Genomic DNA, 17,258 nt, shown 5'->3' with positions numbered 1-17,258 from the left:
CCAAAAGGTCTGACAATCCAATGGTCAAGGAAAATCAGTTGAGAAGAGGACCCTGCATCAGCTCCCATCAGCGGCTCACTCACAACCCTGAGCATAGCTGTTTGAGTACTAGTCACCAGAAGTTCTCCAACACCTTGGACAGGAAAGGGAGGTTTGAGTGGTCTATAGCAGGGAAGAACTTCTGGGTCCAAGGTATGATCTTGAGGGCAGAGTGAACCCTACCAGTCTGGGGGATGTATGATTTAAGTAGAGCTGTGCCAGTGGGGTTCAGCGTACAAGTACAGGGTTTCATCTTCCTGGGGATTTTCTCAATGCGGCTCAACCTGACGCTAGTTAAAATGGAGTGGAGACGGTGAACTCCCAGACACGGTGTCAATGACATGAATAAGCAGAGAGGAAGAGCTGGACATCAGAGAGCACATGCTGTTGACCTTGGCTCTGAAAAAGTCAATAAAACTGTTACATCGCTCTTTTGTAGCCTCAATCGAAGAAGTCAAATACAGTAGCTACCATGACGTTCCCATCAGCTACCTTCTCTTCTACCTTGTTTTTAGTGCCGATTAGCGAATGTTAGCACTCGAAACTAAGACGGTTAAAATGATACCTGCTAAACAACATGCAAGCATTATCATTAGGATAATACATTGATAATCTTGTCTTTTGTGGAGCAAAACCTTCATATACATTCTACCTATTCTGCCTGCTCCCTGCATCTATTGTTGTAATGTATGTTATTTGTGTATATAACCAGGTATTTGGGCACCGTCCTAGGCTCTTCTGTCATATCCACCACAGTGCTGGGAGACGACCAGCCAGTCGCCACAGCAGTTCACTTCCAGCTCCGGCACAGAGCGCAGGTTAGCAAAATCTCTCCAAACATCCCTCTTTGAAATTCTCCTCTCCCCTTCTAATTAAATATATATTCATCGTGTGGGCTGTTCATTCCCTACAGAATTTCACTGGTATGGTGTATGATCCAGTGTGTGCCTTCTGGGATTTTAACCTCACGTAAGTTCCAATGAACTTTTTTATAAGAGTGTAGGCTATTATGGAGGTCTTAGATTCCTCTGTAATACCACAGTTATCTTACCTATTTCTTCAAGATGTGACAAATGCTATAAAACTGTTTAAGTAGCAGAATATTTTCATTCTTGGCATTCCTGTGTGTATGTAGATATGCAAGTATGTGCTGTTTTTGTCTAACTAGTCCGGAGGCTGGTGGGTGGTGGAATACCAAAGGGTGTGAGGTTTTGTCCAAACAATATGGATACACAGTGTGCTACTGCAATCACACCACCAATTTTGCATTGCTGCTACAGGTTTATGAAGCCCAGGTAACATTCCTCTCTTCAATTATCACTCTGTGTTTTGTATAGACTATCATCTTTAGTATGAGCTGATATTTACAACTCACTCTGTGTGTGTGTGTGTCTGTGTGTGTCAGAGGAGCCCAGAGAACGAAAAAGCTCTACAGGTGCTGACGTTCATTGGCTGTGGAGTGTCTCTGTGTGGCCTCCTCTTCACCTTCATCCTCTTCATCGCTGTTGGGTCAGTCACAAACATCACAGAGTGCACTCTGTGAAGCACTGAGGGTGATAAACATTTCATAAAAACCTGCCACATCAATAACTAGGGAGAAAAAAAACAGAAAGATTGTGCTTGTGTAGATTGTGAACGGCACCTCGGGGAAATATATTTGTGGGATCTCGACTCAAATGATTCTTGCTGTATGTGTTCACGTGTGTTTATGTACCCGTGCAGGGTCCCTAAATCAGACCGTACCACCGTCCACAAGAACCTGATTGTTGCCCTGGGCATCGCTGAGCTGCTGTTGATGTGCAGCAATTGGGCGTCTGATAATGAGGTGAGACTACATGATATATTTGTACATTAGGTGGAATGCTCCCAAAATTATACAAATTCTTTCCACATACTTAAAAAAAATTGACTTATTGTACAATAATGTAATTATCAACATCATCATGTCTATATATGGACTTATCGTATGATACATGGACATGACCTTTATCATTTGTTTACTTCAATATTTCCACACGTCACATTAGCAGCTAAGAGGCTATTCATGTCACATTGGCTAAACAAGTAGTGTCCTCCATTACTCACTGTGTACGTCCTGAGTGGAGACTGCAGAAGAATTAAAGGTAAATAACTCTGTCCCCAACCATAATGACAGTCTGGGTTTTTACACAAGTGTAGCACACACTCTACAATCCCATCCCTCCATCCCCCTTTGCATTATTATACTATTATATTATCATTATATCAGTGGTATAAAATGATCTTCAAATGACAATAATATTGTTTATCGCGATTATTTCTGAGACCATATATCGTCCAACAAAAGTAGTTATCGTGACAGGTCTAGATCTGGGTCTGCTGGACGTTTTAACAGGGAACTGCTAAAAATTGATAATATGTCAGTGTTAATATGTCAGTGTTATGTTATGTTGTGGTGCGAGCTGTCAAATGAATTGCCCTTCAAGGGATTAATAAAGTTGTCTTGAATCTTGAATCTTGAATCTTGAATCGTGTTGTATACAGGTTTTTCACACTGCCCCCAAGTGGCCATAAACTAGTTAATGCAGGTTTATTTGCAGCACGTTACATAACTGATTTCTCAAGACAAACTCATACTTTTGCCACACTAATGATAAGACTAAAAGAACAGTAAAATCACAGTAATACAAGAGGTGTCATGAACGCCGCAGCCTTATAATTACATCTTTGTTTTTATATATTTTGAACCCTGCAGGCGGCGTGCTTTGTGGTGACTGCACTCCTTCATCTCTTCTTCATGGCTTCCTTCTCCTGGATGCTGGTGGAGGGCCTGCTGTTGTGGAGCAAAGTTGTGTCAGTCAACATCAGCGAGGACCGCAGGATGAAACTCTACTACATCATCGGCTGGGGTAAACTCTTTTTTTATATCTCATCGGTGTCTCTGGTTATTGAGCTGGTTCATTGTAGGTTGGGATTGAAATGTAATGAATCATAAAATCTAGAAATGAAAAAGTCCTTCTATAATCAACTAAATCACAACAAGTCTAAACTTTGTGGATGACTGCCTCTTTATGGAGCACAACAAAATATGGCTGTCACATTTTACACTTCATATTTAAATATGCATCTCTTTGCTTGGTTGTTCCCTTACTGTTTGTGCCTCCATTGAGATGAAAAAAAAAAAAATCAAAAACCAAGTGATGATCTTTTGCAAATTGTTTCTGTCAAATCAGGATTAAGAACAACAATAAGTAGAGGAGAAAACCTCTGAGTAGAATGCAGAACAATGAAGAGGAGTGATTATTGTGTCTGTGACTACAGCACAGTTAGCTTGAAGTACATAGTCTATAATATAATATCTCACTAAGTGATCATGCTATGCTTCTGTAAAAACCCAGACTGTCATTATGGTTGGGGACAGAGTTATTTACCTTTAATTCTTCTACAGTCTCCACTCAGGATGTACACAGTGAGCAATGGAGGACACTACTTGTTTAGCCAATGTGACATGAATAGCCTCTTAGCTGCTAACGTGAAGTGTGGCAATTCTTGGTCATGTCCATGTATCTTACGATAAGTCCATATATAGACATGATGATGTTAATAATTAAGTTATTGTATGATAAGTCGATCATTATTGTGACAGGCTTACTGTAAAGTTCACCTGCAGTGGAATTGACTGTTGCCTGGTTGAGTTGCTGGAGGACTTTGGCATGTTGCTGTCCTCCTCTCAGACATATGAGAGGGGGTGAGTTCAGGTGGGGACAGCAGAGACAGACTTGGCTTCACATGGTTGCAGAAACCAAACTTCCCAGTGACTCCTTGTGGATAATCATTTAAAAAAGACAGTCATAGGCAAGGCTGGGATTAGTTCTCCCATGGGGACCCTGGGCACTGAAACTCATGCTCACTCTGCTAGTTGCTCATTTTTCCCACACGCTCTAAGGTACAAACTAACCACAGCGAGGCCTGCTAACCAATCATCACTTGCCCAGCTGTCAAAATGACAAATAAAACAGTCAATCACAAGACTTTCCTGGAAACAACTTTTACTTTATTGCGATTGGTTAACGCTGCTGTCAGGTGGAAATCTTGTAACTACATATTTCATTTTGAACATCCAAGGTTTCCAAACATCAACATCAAAAGAATGGGTCAAGCCTTGTGACATATTTCTGTGAAAGATCAGGATAGGAATTGTTAGGATTTTTTGTATTGGGATTGATATGATGATTTCAGGCTGAGCTTTCATACATAATGTTAGTGAGGAGCAACACACACCAGCAGTTAGTGGGTATTTCAGTCAGAGCCAGTAGGTTTATATTCAATGTTGCAAATCATGGATTAACCGGTGAGTCACTCCAGGATTAATAATGCTTCAGGTATTAAAAAAAAAAAACCTCAGCTTCTTTTTGAGTTTATGAATTGAACTGATGTGGTTGCATCTTTTTAAACGCTGCTTATAAAAAACTTTTTTTCAGCATTTAGACTGTCCCCTTGAGGCAGCTAACTGAAAAGCATTGTACTTACAGTGGAATGAATAGCTATATTACTAGAAAGGTGCTATGTGCTATTTGTGTATTTTTATCAGTATACAAAATCAATGGTGACACCTTTGTATATTTTGAGCAATATTACATAAATGAAAGGAAAAACATCCAGGTTAAACCCATAGCTAATTACATTTAGCTATTTGCATTCACAAGGAACATAATGCCACCTGAATGACATTGTCTGTTAACAAAATGAGGATTAACCATCACAGGCCACAAAGAATCACAAATCACAGTCAAGCAGTGATTTAACAACCAGCATACAACTCATTTAAGGCCTCAGCAGGTTCCAAAGAGCAGTAACAACACAGCTTTGCAGACAAATAACACAGTCACACACACACAGAGCCAAGGTGGGACATTCAACCAGGAGGAAAGAAACCCAACATATAGACGGACACAAAGAGATGATGGATCTGAACTTCCCTTTTCTGGCTCCTGCTGCGATATTTTTGTTTGATTGTTTGTTTGTCTGTTCTTTGGAAACCTATTTCTGATGTTCATGCTTGAGATTTACTACTGGGGTTTTTTTTTATGATGATGATGATGATGATGAGGTATGTATGTGCCAGCTTGAGATTTAAGTGGCACAGGCACACCTGTAGCTACACACTATACTGTAGCACAGATATGATGTAATGATCCTATGATTTTACTATTTTATCTCCATCAAACCACATGTTGTAATTACACATAATAGTTTTTAACCCTTACATGCTGTTCGGGTCAAATATGACCCATTTAATCATTTGACAGCTGTAAAAAAAAAAAAAAAAAAAAAAAAAAATATGAACAGTTTGTGAGGGTTGGTGGTGGTTCCCCAGAGGATGAACCCTTAACATTTTGAAAAAGGTTTGTTCCTTTTACACTACCCGCTTGTCATATTTGCTGCACCTGTTCGTGCTACCATGTGTATAAACCCTTACAATGACCCTTGACATGTCCACTCATACCTCTCCGTTTTAAGCTCCTCTGTCATATTAAGTAGTGTAATGAACAGCCTATAGAGGATGCTAGTGGGGCTTTAAGTTACTCCCAATGTATTAGAATCATGTTTTATTGACCTATATCACTGTTATGCGATGTTTTGTTTAACAGCAACCTTAACCCAGTTCATATAAAAAAAACCATCCTGCAGCTGCTGATGTTCATGTTCTCAAATCCATCTGTTACTGCGTGTTATGTCGCATCATGAGCTGAGAACAGTGTGTGAATAAGCACCACGACATTCAGGTGTTTCCTCCTGCTCTCCATGTAGACATGCACGATGTTCTCCCTCAGACTAAATAGACTGAGAGAAGAGAACAGACTAAATAGTGAGTTGAACAGACGCTGCAGCTTTCACTGTTCTGTAAATATGTCTTCAAACATGCTGCTTGTGTTGTTGTTACAGCACCAGCCACAGTTTATGTACTTTTTTATTGAATTGTTTTTCAGGACTACCCGTTCTGATAGTCGGTGTAACACTGGCTGTATCAGTGGACAAGTACAAGGCAGATGATCACTGCTGGCTCAATGTGAAGACCGACACAATCTGGGCTTTTGTGGGACCGGTTATATTTGTCTTGGCGGTATGTAACCGTGTGTGTGTGTGTGTGTGTGTGTGTGTGTGTGTGTGTGTGTGTGTGTGTGTGTGTGCGTGTGTGTGTGTGTGTGTGTGTGTGTGTGTGTGTGTGTGTGTGTGTGCGCACCTGCTTGTGTATCTCCTCGCATGTCTTGATAACTGACACTGTTATGGGTAATGTTGTCATATTGTGGGTTTTTTTAATAACCTTTTGCCTTCAGCTGCCTTAAAATTTTGAAAACATTGAGTTTATTATTTTTTTTCTGACTTATTACTTCCTTCCAAGCATAAGCCTGTGTGTGTGTATGTGTGTGTGTGTATTATCATGACTCTTAAGAATCTGCAATGAAGGAACACCAGAGGTAGGATTAAATTGGAACAATAAATTAATTAATTAAAAAATAAATAAATGAATAAAAGAAAATAGATATCTAATAAAAGTAATAACATATTAAAAATATATAAAGGAAAGAATAAAATAAAGTCACTATAGAATAAAGTGAGTAAAACCGGAGTAAAAGAGTAAAAGTAATGAAGTAAAACAGACACAAAAGGTGAATTATGAAGAATAAAATGATAATATAGAATTAACAGCATAGTCCAAGTAGTAAAACAGGCTAAACTAGAAAATAAAAGACAGATTGATAAATAGATCAAATTCAATTGAAAGCCAAATTAAAAAGTGTCTATCTCATTCCTCTGAATCGGCCAATAGGGGCAGCATGTGATCAACAACTGCACCGATCAGCTATAGGCTACAAACAAGTCTGCTGCAGGCCACATTTTGGCTTTCATCATGGCTCAGAAATGACATCCATAGAAAAGTTTGGTGTCATTTTAAACCAGCGCATCTGCAGATTAATCACTTATCTGATATGTTACAATCCACTAAAATTAGGCACCACCATCTTGACTGTAAGGGAGCCTGGAGGGACAATTGAGTGATATTCAACTCATCTTTATTTGGGAGAGTAGAGGGAGGTATGGAGGGCTTTTATTTTGTGTGGTGAGTTACAACAAAATGTTCTAAATAAAGAACAATGTTTAAATTGAGTAGTTTGGACTTAACTTCCTATTTATTGTTTTGTATTATTAAGTTTATACAGTTATACAAACCCACTCAGTTACAATACTATTACACTATTCTATACTTCTATATCTTAAAGAAAACTGAGAATAGATAGATAGATAGATAGATAGATAGATAGATAGATAGATAGATAGATAGATAGATAGATAGATAGATAGATAGATAGATAGATAGATTTTTTATTTCAAAAGAGGAACGGGAAAAGTTACTAATAGCTTGGTTGTAATCAATATTAAAATCAATTCCCTTGAAAAAGACACATAACAGGGATTTTTCCTGAATATATTTCCCAAAAAATCCAAATAACACAGAAGGTTAAAGGAGCAACCTACCAAAAGAATATTGAGCTTTTTCTTCCCCTTTATATTTTTCCTATATTCAGTTTTCCACATCTCAGAGAGATCAGAAGCAATGGAAAATGAAATAATGTGCATCAGCTGAATGTGATTTGTGTGATTTCCAGCAGCCTGAGGAGGAGACTGAACCTTCCCTCCTCTACATGTGAGCCTGAGGCCAAGTGGCTCTGAGGCGGCACATCTTGTGTTCGCTGGAGGCCATGTTGATGCTGTTGTCCTCTGCCTGCAGGTCAATGCGGTTGTGCTGTGTCGGGTTGTCATGGTGACCGTTTCCAGCGCTCGTCGCCGCGCTAAGATGCTCAGTCCAAGCTCGGCGTCAAAGATGCAAACCTTTGACCTCACCTGGTGAGATGCGACCACTTCTCTACCTCTCTCTGTCACTCTCTCTCCCTCCTCCTGCTTTTTGTGCGCTTTCTTTCACGAATCTCCTTCTCTCGTGCGCCCACGCTCTCTCTCTCACACTCTCTCGCTCACGCTCGCTCTCTCTCTTACACACACACACACATACAAGCTTGCTGTTTCCTTTTTGGTCAAGCCAGCTGTAGTCAATAGAGACAGTGTGAGAGATTGGGAGTTGTGGTTGGGGAGTCTGCTGTGGGAGCTGTATGGGCTTATCAGCTTAACACCTGGTCCCTGTGTGTGTGTGTGTGTCTGTCTGTGTGTACAATACATCTATCTGTCTTTACTTAAAACTACAATCAGCTATAATTTTCAGTTCTTTCTAGACACTTCACAACATGATTAGTGTCTAAAATATTTATGAGTCAAACACTGAGGCTTTTTGTAACACGTGTCATCCTTAATCTTTGCTAGAGGGCCTTAAAAACACAATCCTGTCTGGCCAAAGAACCCATTCTCAGGTCTTATTTCTGAGAGCACATCACTTATTTCAACATATATTGCAGAAATCTTCAACAAATATGAATGGAATTAGTTTGTCTGGAAATATTATCCAAATTCCCTACCATGTGAGCCCCAAAACTAGTTTCATTTAAAAAAAAGAAAAGCCTCAGTAATTGCCTAAAAAACAGCTGAGCAAACATTATTCAAATTAGAGGAAATAGTGAATTTGTTTGGGACTATTTTCATCGGCGGATTAATCCACATTTTGATCTCTACTGAGTATTTGTGTGTGTGTGTGTGTGTGTGTGTGTGTGTGTGTGTGTGTGTGTGTGTGTGTGTGTGTGTGTGTGTGTGTGTGTGTGTGTGTGTGTGCGTGTGTGTGCGTGTGTGTGTGTGTGTGTGATCGAGCCAGCTCTAAATAAAGATACGGTTCTGTTTTTTTTTTTTTTTTTACTATTTCATCCACTCTGCTTCAGCTTTACATAAATATGGTCGCCAGTCAGAGGCTGAGCAGCAGACATTATGTTTGTGTTACTATGGTTACAGGATGATTGCACGAACATTTCTAGTAATTATGTCACAGTGTAGTTATGTATGCAAGATAGCCACAGATTCTCAATATGGTGCTGCAGGTGATTCATTTCCTGAAAAAATATATGTATATGCATTTACATTAAATGATCAGTTTACCCAAATGACCCTGGACAGTCTACACACCGTGCTGATATCCCTCTAGATTTCACTAGATTCAGTCGTTACCTGGATGCAACTCCAATTCTATGAGTACATAAGGAGCCCTCTAACAGGCTTTGCTATTGTTTTACCCCTACAAAAAATCAGCAAGCAAGCTAGGCACTTAATAACACCTCAGTCTGCTCTACATGAGAAGCCAGACGAGGTGGAAGTGGAGGACCAGGAGGTGGCCAACCAGATGTCCTCCAATGGGTCACCCCTGAAAAGTGCAATAGATGACGCAATGCCCTGAGTGGAATGAGGCCTGCTGGGTTCACCTTCTTATAACTTATGCACATCACATTACATCACAAATCCAGTGAGTGACCTGCTTCACTCACAGAGAGATGCCCCCTTAGCCAGTCGAACTTCCAGAAACCACTGCGCTCCATGTAAAAGCAGAGCACACACACACACACACACACACACACACACACACACACACACACAGGGCCTAGTATATGAAGCTGCTCCTCACAAAGCATCAGGTGACTAAACCTAAAAATCAACCTGATAGACATTTAAGAGGGATACACAAATAAGGTGCAGGGGTCCACCACCTTCTTGGCTGATGTCAGTCGAAGAGGAGGTGTAACTACTGGACCATCCAGAACCATTTGAAAGTCCCATTGAGGAACAAAGCATTGAGTAGGGGGCTTAAGCCTGGAGGACCTGGTCTCTGCCTGGTTCCACCAGACAAGACTGATGGTATCAGCAAGATACAAGAGGCATAGGGCTTGCTACTAGCATGCATCTTCTGCTGCGACTCCGAAAGGTGAACTTATACAGTGTGTATTAACCCCAGTGTTTTGAGCACTAATGGGCTTTTTCAGAGGTCAGGTCAGTATGTTAGAAGGTATTACTTACATGCTTATGGCTAAAGAGAAACTAGGATGTCTTTCAACTCAATATACATAAACTCTTTTATCCACATTTTCTTTCTGTGCATGTCTGATTGCAATGCAATAACGCCATCCTGTCTCCATTCTCACCACGTCTCTTCATTCCCTCACAAACAGACTGAGAGTAGATGTCTGTGCCAGGTCTAGAGTGTTCAGGGGATTAGAGGAAAACGACTTTCAAAAATAAAAGGGAAGAGAGGGAAGTGAGAGCCGGCTTTGTCCTTGCAGACACGGCGCAGACTGAAAAGTCAATCTCTTTACCCAGGTGCAGCAGTGTGACAACAATAGTGGTATGAACAAAGGCAACCTTTTCTGCCTTGCCCCATGAAATGGTTATTGGACGTATAAGCACCAGGATCATTGAAAAGGATGATTGCAAAGGAACAGGAGAGTGAGTGACTGTGGTAGGCGGTAAAATCTATAGCTGTGTAGACATGTTTGATTCAAGGAGGAAATATTTGTGAAGAAAATGTCATCAAAACACCTTGAAAACTCCACTTTACTGAGTCCTTCTGTCTGTCTATACTCATGTTTCTAAAATGGCTCACAAAGAGAAGTTTTGCAGAGCACTGAGGAAATCAAATGGTGCCACAACACAGTGTGAAATCTTGTTTCAGCAATCTTGTGTGGCTAATTCAAGTCTATTAGGGCTCATTCTCATGCATTTGTACTTTACATGCACATACCGAATGCGCATTTCTTGAATCATGATTCCACATCTTTGTATGTTTGCAGGGCGGTGACGCGGCCGGTTCTCATCCTGCTGCCTGTCCTGGGTCTGACCTGGCTGTGTGGAGTTCTGGTCCATCTGTCTGTAGTAGTTGCCTATGTCTTCATCGCTCTCAATGCCTTCCAGGTAAACAAAGACACTTAATGTGGTTAAAACTGATCTCATTTTCATATCCAGATCTCTTTTTTTTTAGACTCTGGAGAATAGTATAATATTAGTCACTTGAATCTGTCATGATAGACCAAAAACTACAAAATGTATTTTGACTATGTACAACTGACAAGCTTCTATCATAAAAGGTACTGGTATCATTATTAAAAACTGTATAGTATAATAAAAACTATATAGCTGTTAATATACAAAAAGTCAATGATTTTTCAGAAAATAACCAAAGTTAGATTTCTGGGCACTAAAAATAGTGCGCGGCGCCCTGGACACTGAAGCATAGACTACAGTATATATAAGGATGAACGTAGCAAAGTGTGAAGGTTTTGTTTAAAGCCCAGACTTGCAGCTTATGGTCAGCACCATTTTTTTTTTTCCATTTGGAGCCAGGACCTTCCAAATAAGGAGTACGGGGGGTGTCGTCTTTCACGATCAGGAAACACAACCCGCTACCTCAAACCCACGTTAATGCTAGCTTATTGGGAACACCAAGCAAAGAACACTTGGGCTACTTTTAGCTACTTTATGATTGTTCTAACAGGTCAAGTATTGTTCCACTAATCGGAAGATCAGCGGTTCAATCTCCATCTCCTCCGGTCCTCATGTCCATCTGTCCTTGGGCAAGATAATGAATCCCAAATTGTTCCCAATGGCTACAACAGGGGTGTGTGAATGTGTGTTAGGTTAAATCCTGATGAGCATGGTGACACCTTGCATGGCAGCCTCTGCCATCAGTGTATGAATGTGTGTGTAAATAGGTGAACATGACATTTATTGTAAAGTGCTTGTAGTGGTTGGAAAACTGGAAAGATAGTCCCTTGTTCAAGGGTTATAATATGACTATTTGTATGGACTTGTTCCAACCAATCAACGCAAGTGTTCTTCAATTTAATGCTACATGTGATTGGTCCACTGCCACAGCAGCTACAATGTGGAGGAGTGATGGCATTTTATTCAATTTAATGCTTCTATTCACACGATGAGTATCTAATGAAGTACTCAATTGGTATCAGTATCACTTTAAGGGTGCTTGGATTGGTGCTGGTCATCGTAATCTTTTAAAAGATTATCCAGTCCTACTCTCAAATGGTTTCAGTCATACCTGACAGATATATGACAGATATAGGAGTTTCTCTATAACCTAGGCAAATATTCTTCAACTGTAGCCCCACTTACTCCTGGGGGTCCCTCAAGACTGCAGTTTGGCCCCCCATCCTCTTTTTACTGTCTATGCTGTCTTTAGGATATATTTTTAAGAAACTTCCCTTTCTTTGTCATCAACCCTAATCCTAACTCTAACTCTAACCTAACTTGGATAGATTTGAACTTTCTCAATATTAATGAAAGTAAGATTGAGATCTTTTGAATGTTCAGAGATGAATTCACAGAAATAGATGATCAAGCTTTTGCTGTGGCTGTCCCCAAATCTCTCAAACAGCTTACGGATTCATACAAGAACTAGACCCTGGCAACTTGAGCTTGACATCTTGACTTCATCTTCTATTGTGCTGCAATTCTTTTCTTACTATTATATTGAATGTTTTCTTTTATTCCTATTTGTTATTTACTTTTATATTCATTTACTTTAGCATTATAAGCCCATACTATTGTCAAAACTTCAATAAAACACAAAAACAGTGTAAATTATACATTCTGCTACATCGTGGGACCAACACTGAGCATCTCTTTTCATTCTTTGGAGCCTTTTATCAAAGACTTGTACCTAGTGAGGAAAGGGGGGCAGATGAGGTTAAATTCAGAACATTTTTTAAAAGTTTGAGACATTTTGGCAATCCACTTTACTCTCCATTCATCAACCTTTTTAAATCTTTTTTTTTTCATAAAAAGTCTCGTAGAGCATGTAGAGTATTACTCACTTTAAAAATGATGCTATTTCTGAATAGTTTCACTTGTCCTGCAAAAACTCAATATATGCCTAAGTGACACATATAGTGAAAAGGTCACAAGGGGCTTAGAAAAATATACAAAATATTTTACATAAAACAAAATAAAAATCATTTCATCATCATTAGCTGCTGCTATTTCTTAATTTTGACTCATTTCAAGAGCTAATAAATGAAATAAAGAGACCTCTACAGCTACTAGTAGAAATAACAATATGGAAACCTGTGGGCCTGTTTGTGTGTGTGCGTGTGTGTATGTGTGTGCGCGTGTGTACATGTGTGTGTGCGTGGGAGACCACAGTCAGGTCATACCACATCTACCTCCAGCTCTCCTCCCCTGATAACACTGCATTCACTTCCTCTCTCACACACCCTTTTCTTTTTTTTTTGGCTATCCACTCATTGCCCCTGTTTTCCTTATAGCTTCCACACATTCTGTACATCTTTCTTTGTCTCCCTCCTTGTCTTGTCTTTTCTTGCCTCGCCCACCCCTCCACGCTCCTCCCGAGTCTTTAATTAATCAAAATGAGCTAGCCTCTGGGTGACCCCCAGAGAGCTGCTAGTTAATTTAGATTTACTGCAAGTGTCCAGCTGAGGGCAGATAACACGACAGTAGGAGTTCTTCCTCATGTAGGTAGGAGGATGATGCAGGACCGGGCTAGTCTTTTTTCATTTTACCCAAAAAAATTAAATAGAAAAAAGGTTTTCTTGGAGCAGCTTGACAAAAATATGACAGAGAGAGTCAGAGGGGCCAAGAAAGCACAGAGTGTGGTCAGTATAATAATAAGAAGAATGATGACAATAAGAAGAACATCCAGCAGAGGTTTCAAAATCATTAAACCCTCAAAAGCACACCATGGCAGGGTCCCAGCATCTGATATTATTTGTAACAATAATTTTCACCTCTGCTTCTGTCCACCAACACAGAATTATTCTGGGCAGTGTGATTTATTAGCCATATTTTACCATTTTTTAAAAATCATTAGCCATACTGTAGGAGCCGTGCCACCACACAACCACCCCCACCCCAGCAAAATCATAAAAAAGGAACATGTGCTAGATTAAAAAAACACATTAATAAACACATTATTATAATATTAGTCAATCTAACAGCAAAAATAAACTGATAAATAAAAGTGAGATCTTAACAGACACACTTTGAAATGGCTGCTGTTTGTTCACACTGCATCTGTATTTTTCTATTTTTCATGCTGGAGTAGATCCTTCTGCCACAATAGATCAATACAAACAAAATACTAAAGAACACTATACACAATATTACAGGAAGCCACTTGGAAAGCGCGCACTCTTCACAATACTGTAAAAAGAAAATATAGAGCGGAGGACAGGTTGTTTCCGTAACATATTGTCCATAAGAATAATACTATATACAATAAGTAATATACAGTAAATCTACTTTTAAATTGCAGCATTTCTTGCAACATACATTTCTTTCTACAGCATCTTCACAGCACTGGGGAGTAGCTGCTATAGTGCAACTTGAAGCATTTACAAAACAACAAAATAGTGAATATTGTTGACAGGCCAAACTGTGCTCCAATAATAGCCCCGGTATCTTACTCTGATTATGAGCTTAGTCACATCAGAGTAATAAGGACATGGTGTCTTAATCACATTCTGCATGAAACAAAGCAGCTGGTGCACAGATCTCTGCTCTGACACAGTAGGCACTGTTTACTGAAGTGTAAAGTGAAGGTTTGTAGACCACAGCTGTGCAACAACCAATCAGATTATCTATTGTTCTTAGCCAATCAGTAACTCCCTTCTCAGAATGTTGTATCCTCATTGTGTATGCTGTAATCTATGTGTACCTGTATCTGTTATATTCAGTGTGTAAACTTTGAAATCAGCATTGCACATGCAAAGTGTTTGACTGTGTCATGGCCAACCATCTTTCTCTAATGAACCAGGTAGTTTTAGTTTGAGCTATACCTTTAATCATTGTGGTGACAGATCAGAAAATACGAATCTCATTTCCACTGACAGTGAAAGCAGAGATATTTGTGTGAATTATGGTGGACAGATGAAGGTAGCCCGTGTGAATGTGGAGGTTAATCAATCTTTAAAAAAAGAAATCCAGCAGGAATTTGTGGCTAATTAATTAATTCAATCATCGAACTCAATGATTTCTGTCATTATAATCCATAGAAACACTGTTTACTGTAATAACATGAAAATACTCACTAGAACAGGAGTCAATGTGGACCACCACCAAAATATCAGTGCATTTACAGTCTATTTTACACATTATATGCTTTACAGCAATAAAAGTCTGAAACACATAATATTGTAAAAGTGTCATTTCAATCTGGGAACACAAGCTAGTACTAGAGCTGGTTATCGGTCCTCCATACCTTTAAGGTATCAACCAAAATAAATCGATACCAAGTAGTATGGAAACATCTCCCGTCAAACAAGACATGCAATCAATCCTTTTTACACCCAGAGATAGAAAATATGACTGTTTGATAGACTTGCTCACAGCCAATCAACACAAATGTTCATTGATTGTGCATTGTCTGAAAGTCTTCATAATTTGAAGACTTTCAAAATGTATCTGTGTCAAATCATATAGATGTGGGGAAGTGATGGCATTTAATGCAATTTAATGCTTCTATTCACATGATGGGTATTGAATGAAGTACTCAATTGGTATCAGTATCACTTTAAGGGCACTTGGACTGGATTGACACATTTTTTAAACGATACCCAGCCTTAGCTAGTACCTAGCTAGCAAGAGACGTGGGGTGGTAGCTATCAATCTGTTGTTTTCAGCTGGATTAAATCTCCTTCAGCACTTTTTAGATGTTTTAATCGAAAGAAGCCAGCTGAGGTGGTTTGGACATCTGGTCAGAATGCCTCTTGGACGCTACTTGCTCTAGCGTTTTTTTGGGGAGGTCGAACTGGTAGGAGATCCCGGGGCAGACCCAGAACATGCTGGAGGGATTATATATCTCTCCTGGCCTGGGAACACCTTGTGGTCTCCCAGGAGGAGCTGGAAGGCGTTGCTGGGGAGAAGGATATCTGGGATAAGCAACAGAAAATGAATGGATGGATGGGGTTACTAGACCATAGCCTTTATTTTAATGGGATATAATGGTTGTATTTTCAAAGCTTTTACCGAAACTGGATAGAATTCTTGGTAAAAGAATTCCAATAAGTGAAGTCCTTGCAGTGTTTATTTGTAGGTTTACGAACGAGGCACCACCACAGTCAAGGTGGCATGTCTGCTTACACCTACGATAACAGATTCATCCACAGACAGTGGCATTGGATCATAAAATGCTCAAATTGTTGTGGTAGTCGGCACTGACTAACATGTTATTTTGACTGAGTTCATCGAGTCTGATAAGTAAACAGAGTATCGTTCGTTTTTATTTTTTTACATGGTTTTTTTGTTACTTTTCATGTTGGTAAATGAGTGCAACACTGTGAATGTCTTCCAGGAGAGGCTGTCTGGAAGTGTGTGCTCTCCTCCCCCATATATAAAAGATAATTCTATCTCCCTTTATTCTTGACTAGTTTTTCAGATTGTATTTCTGGTGTATTTCTACAATAAAAACAAGAGTTTCATTAGCCTGAGGTTAGATGTGAGTGCCACACCTTAGTTAAACCAACTGTAGCTCGTGCCAGAAGGGAGTAGACAATCTCGCAGATGAAGAGCATGAAGAGGGATTTATTAATGCATGCCTCGCTTTTTGTAGGTAAAAAGAAAAGCATATTGTCAATAAAAGCTGTATGAATGGGTTTATTCTTCTTCTTCTTTATCCTCTCCACAGGGCCTGTATATATTCCTGGTTTATGCTGTTTACAACAGTGAGGTAAGAAGGAAAATCAGTGCTGTTGTCACCATTGCTGCAGAATATCCAAATGTATCTTTGTGAGGCATGTGAGGCTGCCATCCTTTTGGACAAACCCGTGGGTGTTAACGCTGCTTCTCATTTAGGTGAGGAATGCTATAAAGAGGATCAAAGAGAAGAGAAAGGCCTTATCGTTCACGGTGAGTGAGTAAAAAGCACACAGCAGTGATTATGTCAAATCAGAACTAAACATGAAATAATTCCCTCTTTTCAAATGTTAATTTACCGACTCAGCTCATGTTTGTATGGCTGTAGTGCGGCAGTCTACAGTAAAGTAACTTTGCAGCACTTCTGCCTGGGTTGTGATATCATTTCCAGAACTGTTCTCAGCCAACCAGCTTCCTACCTTCCCAGAGGGCCCCCATTAAGTCCTGGGGCTGCACTCCACCGACCCCCTCCAGTCCTGAGACCAGTGAGACCTCTGGACCCCCCAGCTTCACCTCCAATTCACTGGTCATCAAGAACGGTAATCTACAGCATTACAAGGAATTTAATGTTAGAGTATTACAGGGAAGCTTGG

At 39.8% G+C, this 17,258-nt stretch overlaps 1 protein-coding gene across 1 annotated transcript in view; it reads left to right on the top strand.

Moving 5' to 3' along the window:
• The window catches only part of adgrd2 (adhesion G protein-coupled receptor D2), a 42,245-nt gene that overhangs the window by 23,372 nt on the left and 1,615 nt on the right, over nt 1-17,258 (top strand). Inside the window, exons 12-23 of the mRNA XM_062417123.1 lie at nt 752-857; nt 953-1,008; nt 1,208-1,334; nt 1,445-1,548; nt 1,762-1,864; nt 2,774-2,927; nt 6,009-6,142; nt 7,811-7,926; nt 10,794-10,914; nt 16,658-16,699; nt 16,825-16,878; nt 17,057-17,204. Coding sequence (XP_062273107.1) covers nt 752-857; nt 953-1,008; nt 1,208-1,334; nt 1,445-1,548; nt 1,762-1,864; nt 2,774-2,927; nt 6,009-6,142; nt 7,811-7,926; nt 10,794-10,914; nt 16,658-16,699; nt 16,825-16,878; nt 17,057-17,204 — 1,265 coding nt within the window. The remainder of the gene's footprint in view (nt 1-751; nt 858-952; nt 1,009-1,207; nt 1,335-1,444; nt 1,549-1,761; nt 1,865-2,773; nt 2,928-6,008; nt 6,143-7,810; nt 7,927-10,793; nt 10,915-16,657; nt 16,700-16,824; nt 16,879-17,056; nt 17,205-17,258) is intronic.

The sequence above is a fragment of the Scomber scombrus genome, chromosome 4 (genome assembly GCF_963691925.1).
Source record: "Scomber scombrus chromosome 4, fScoSco1.1, whole genome shotgun sequence".
Taxonomy (NCBI): domain Eukaryota; kingdom Metazoa; phylum Chordata; class Actinopteri; order Scombriformes; family Scombridae; genus Scomber; species Scomber scombrus.
Note: the sequence above shows the minus strand (reverse complement) of the source record. Positions and strands in the feature narration are given on the sequence as shown.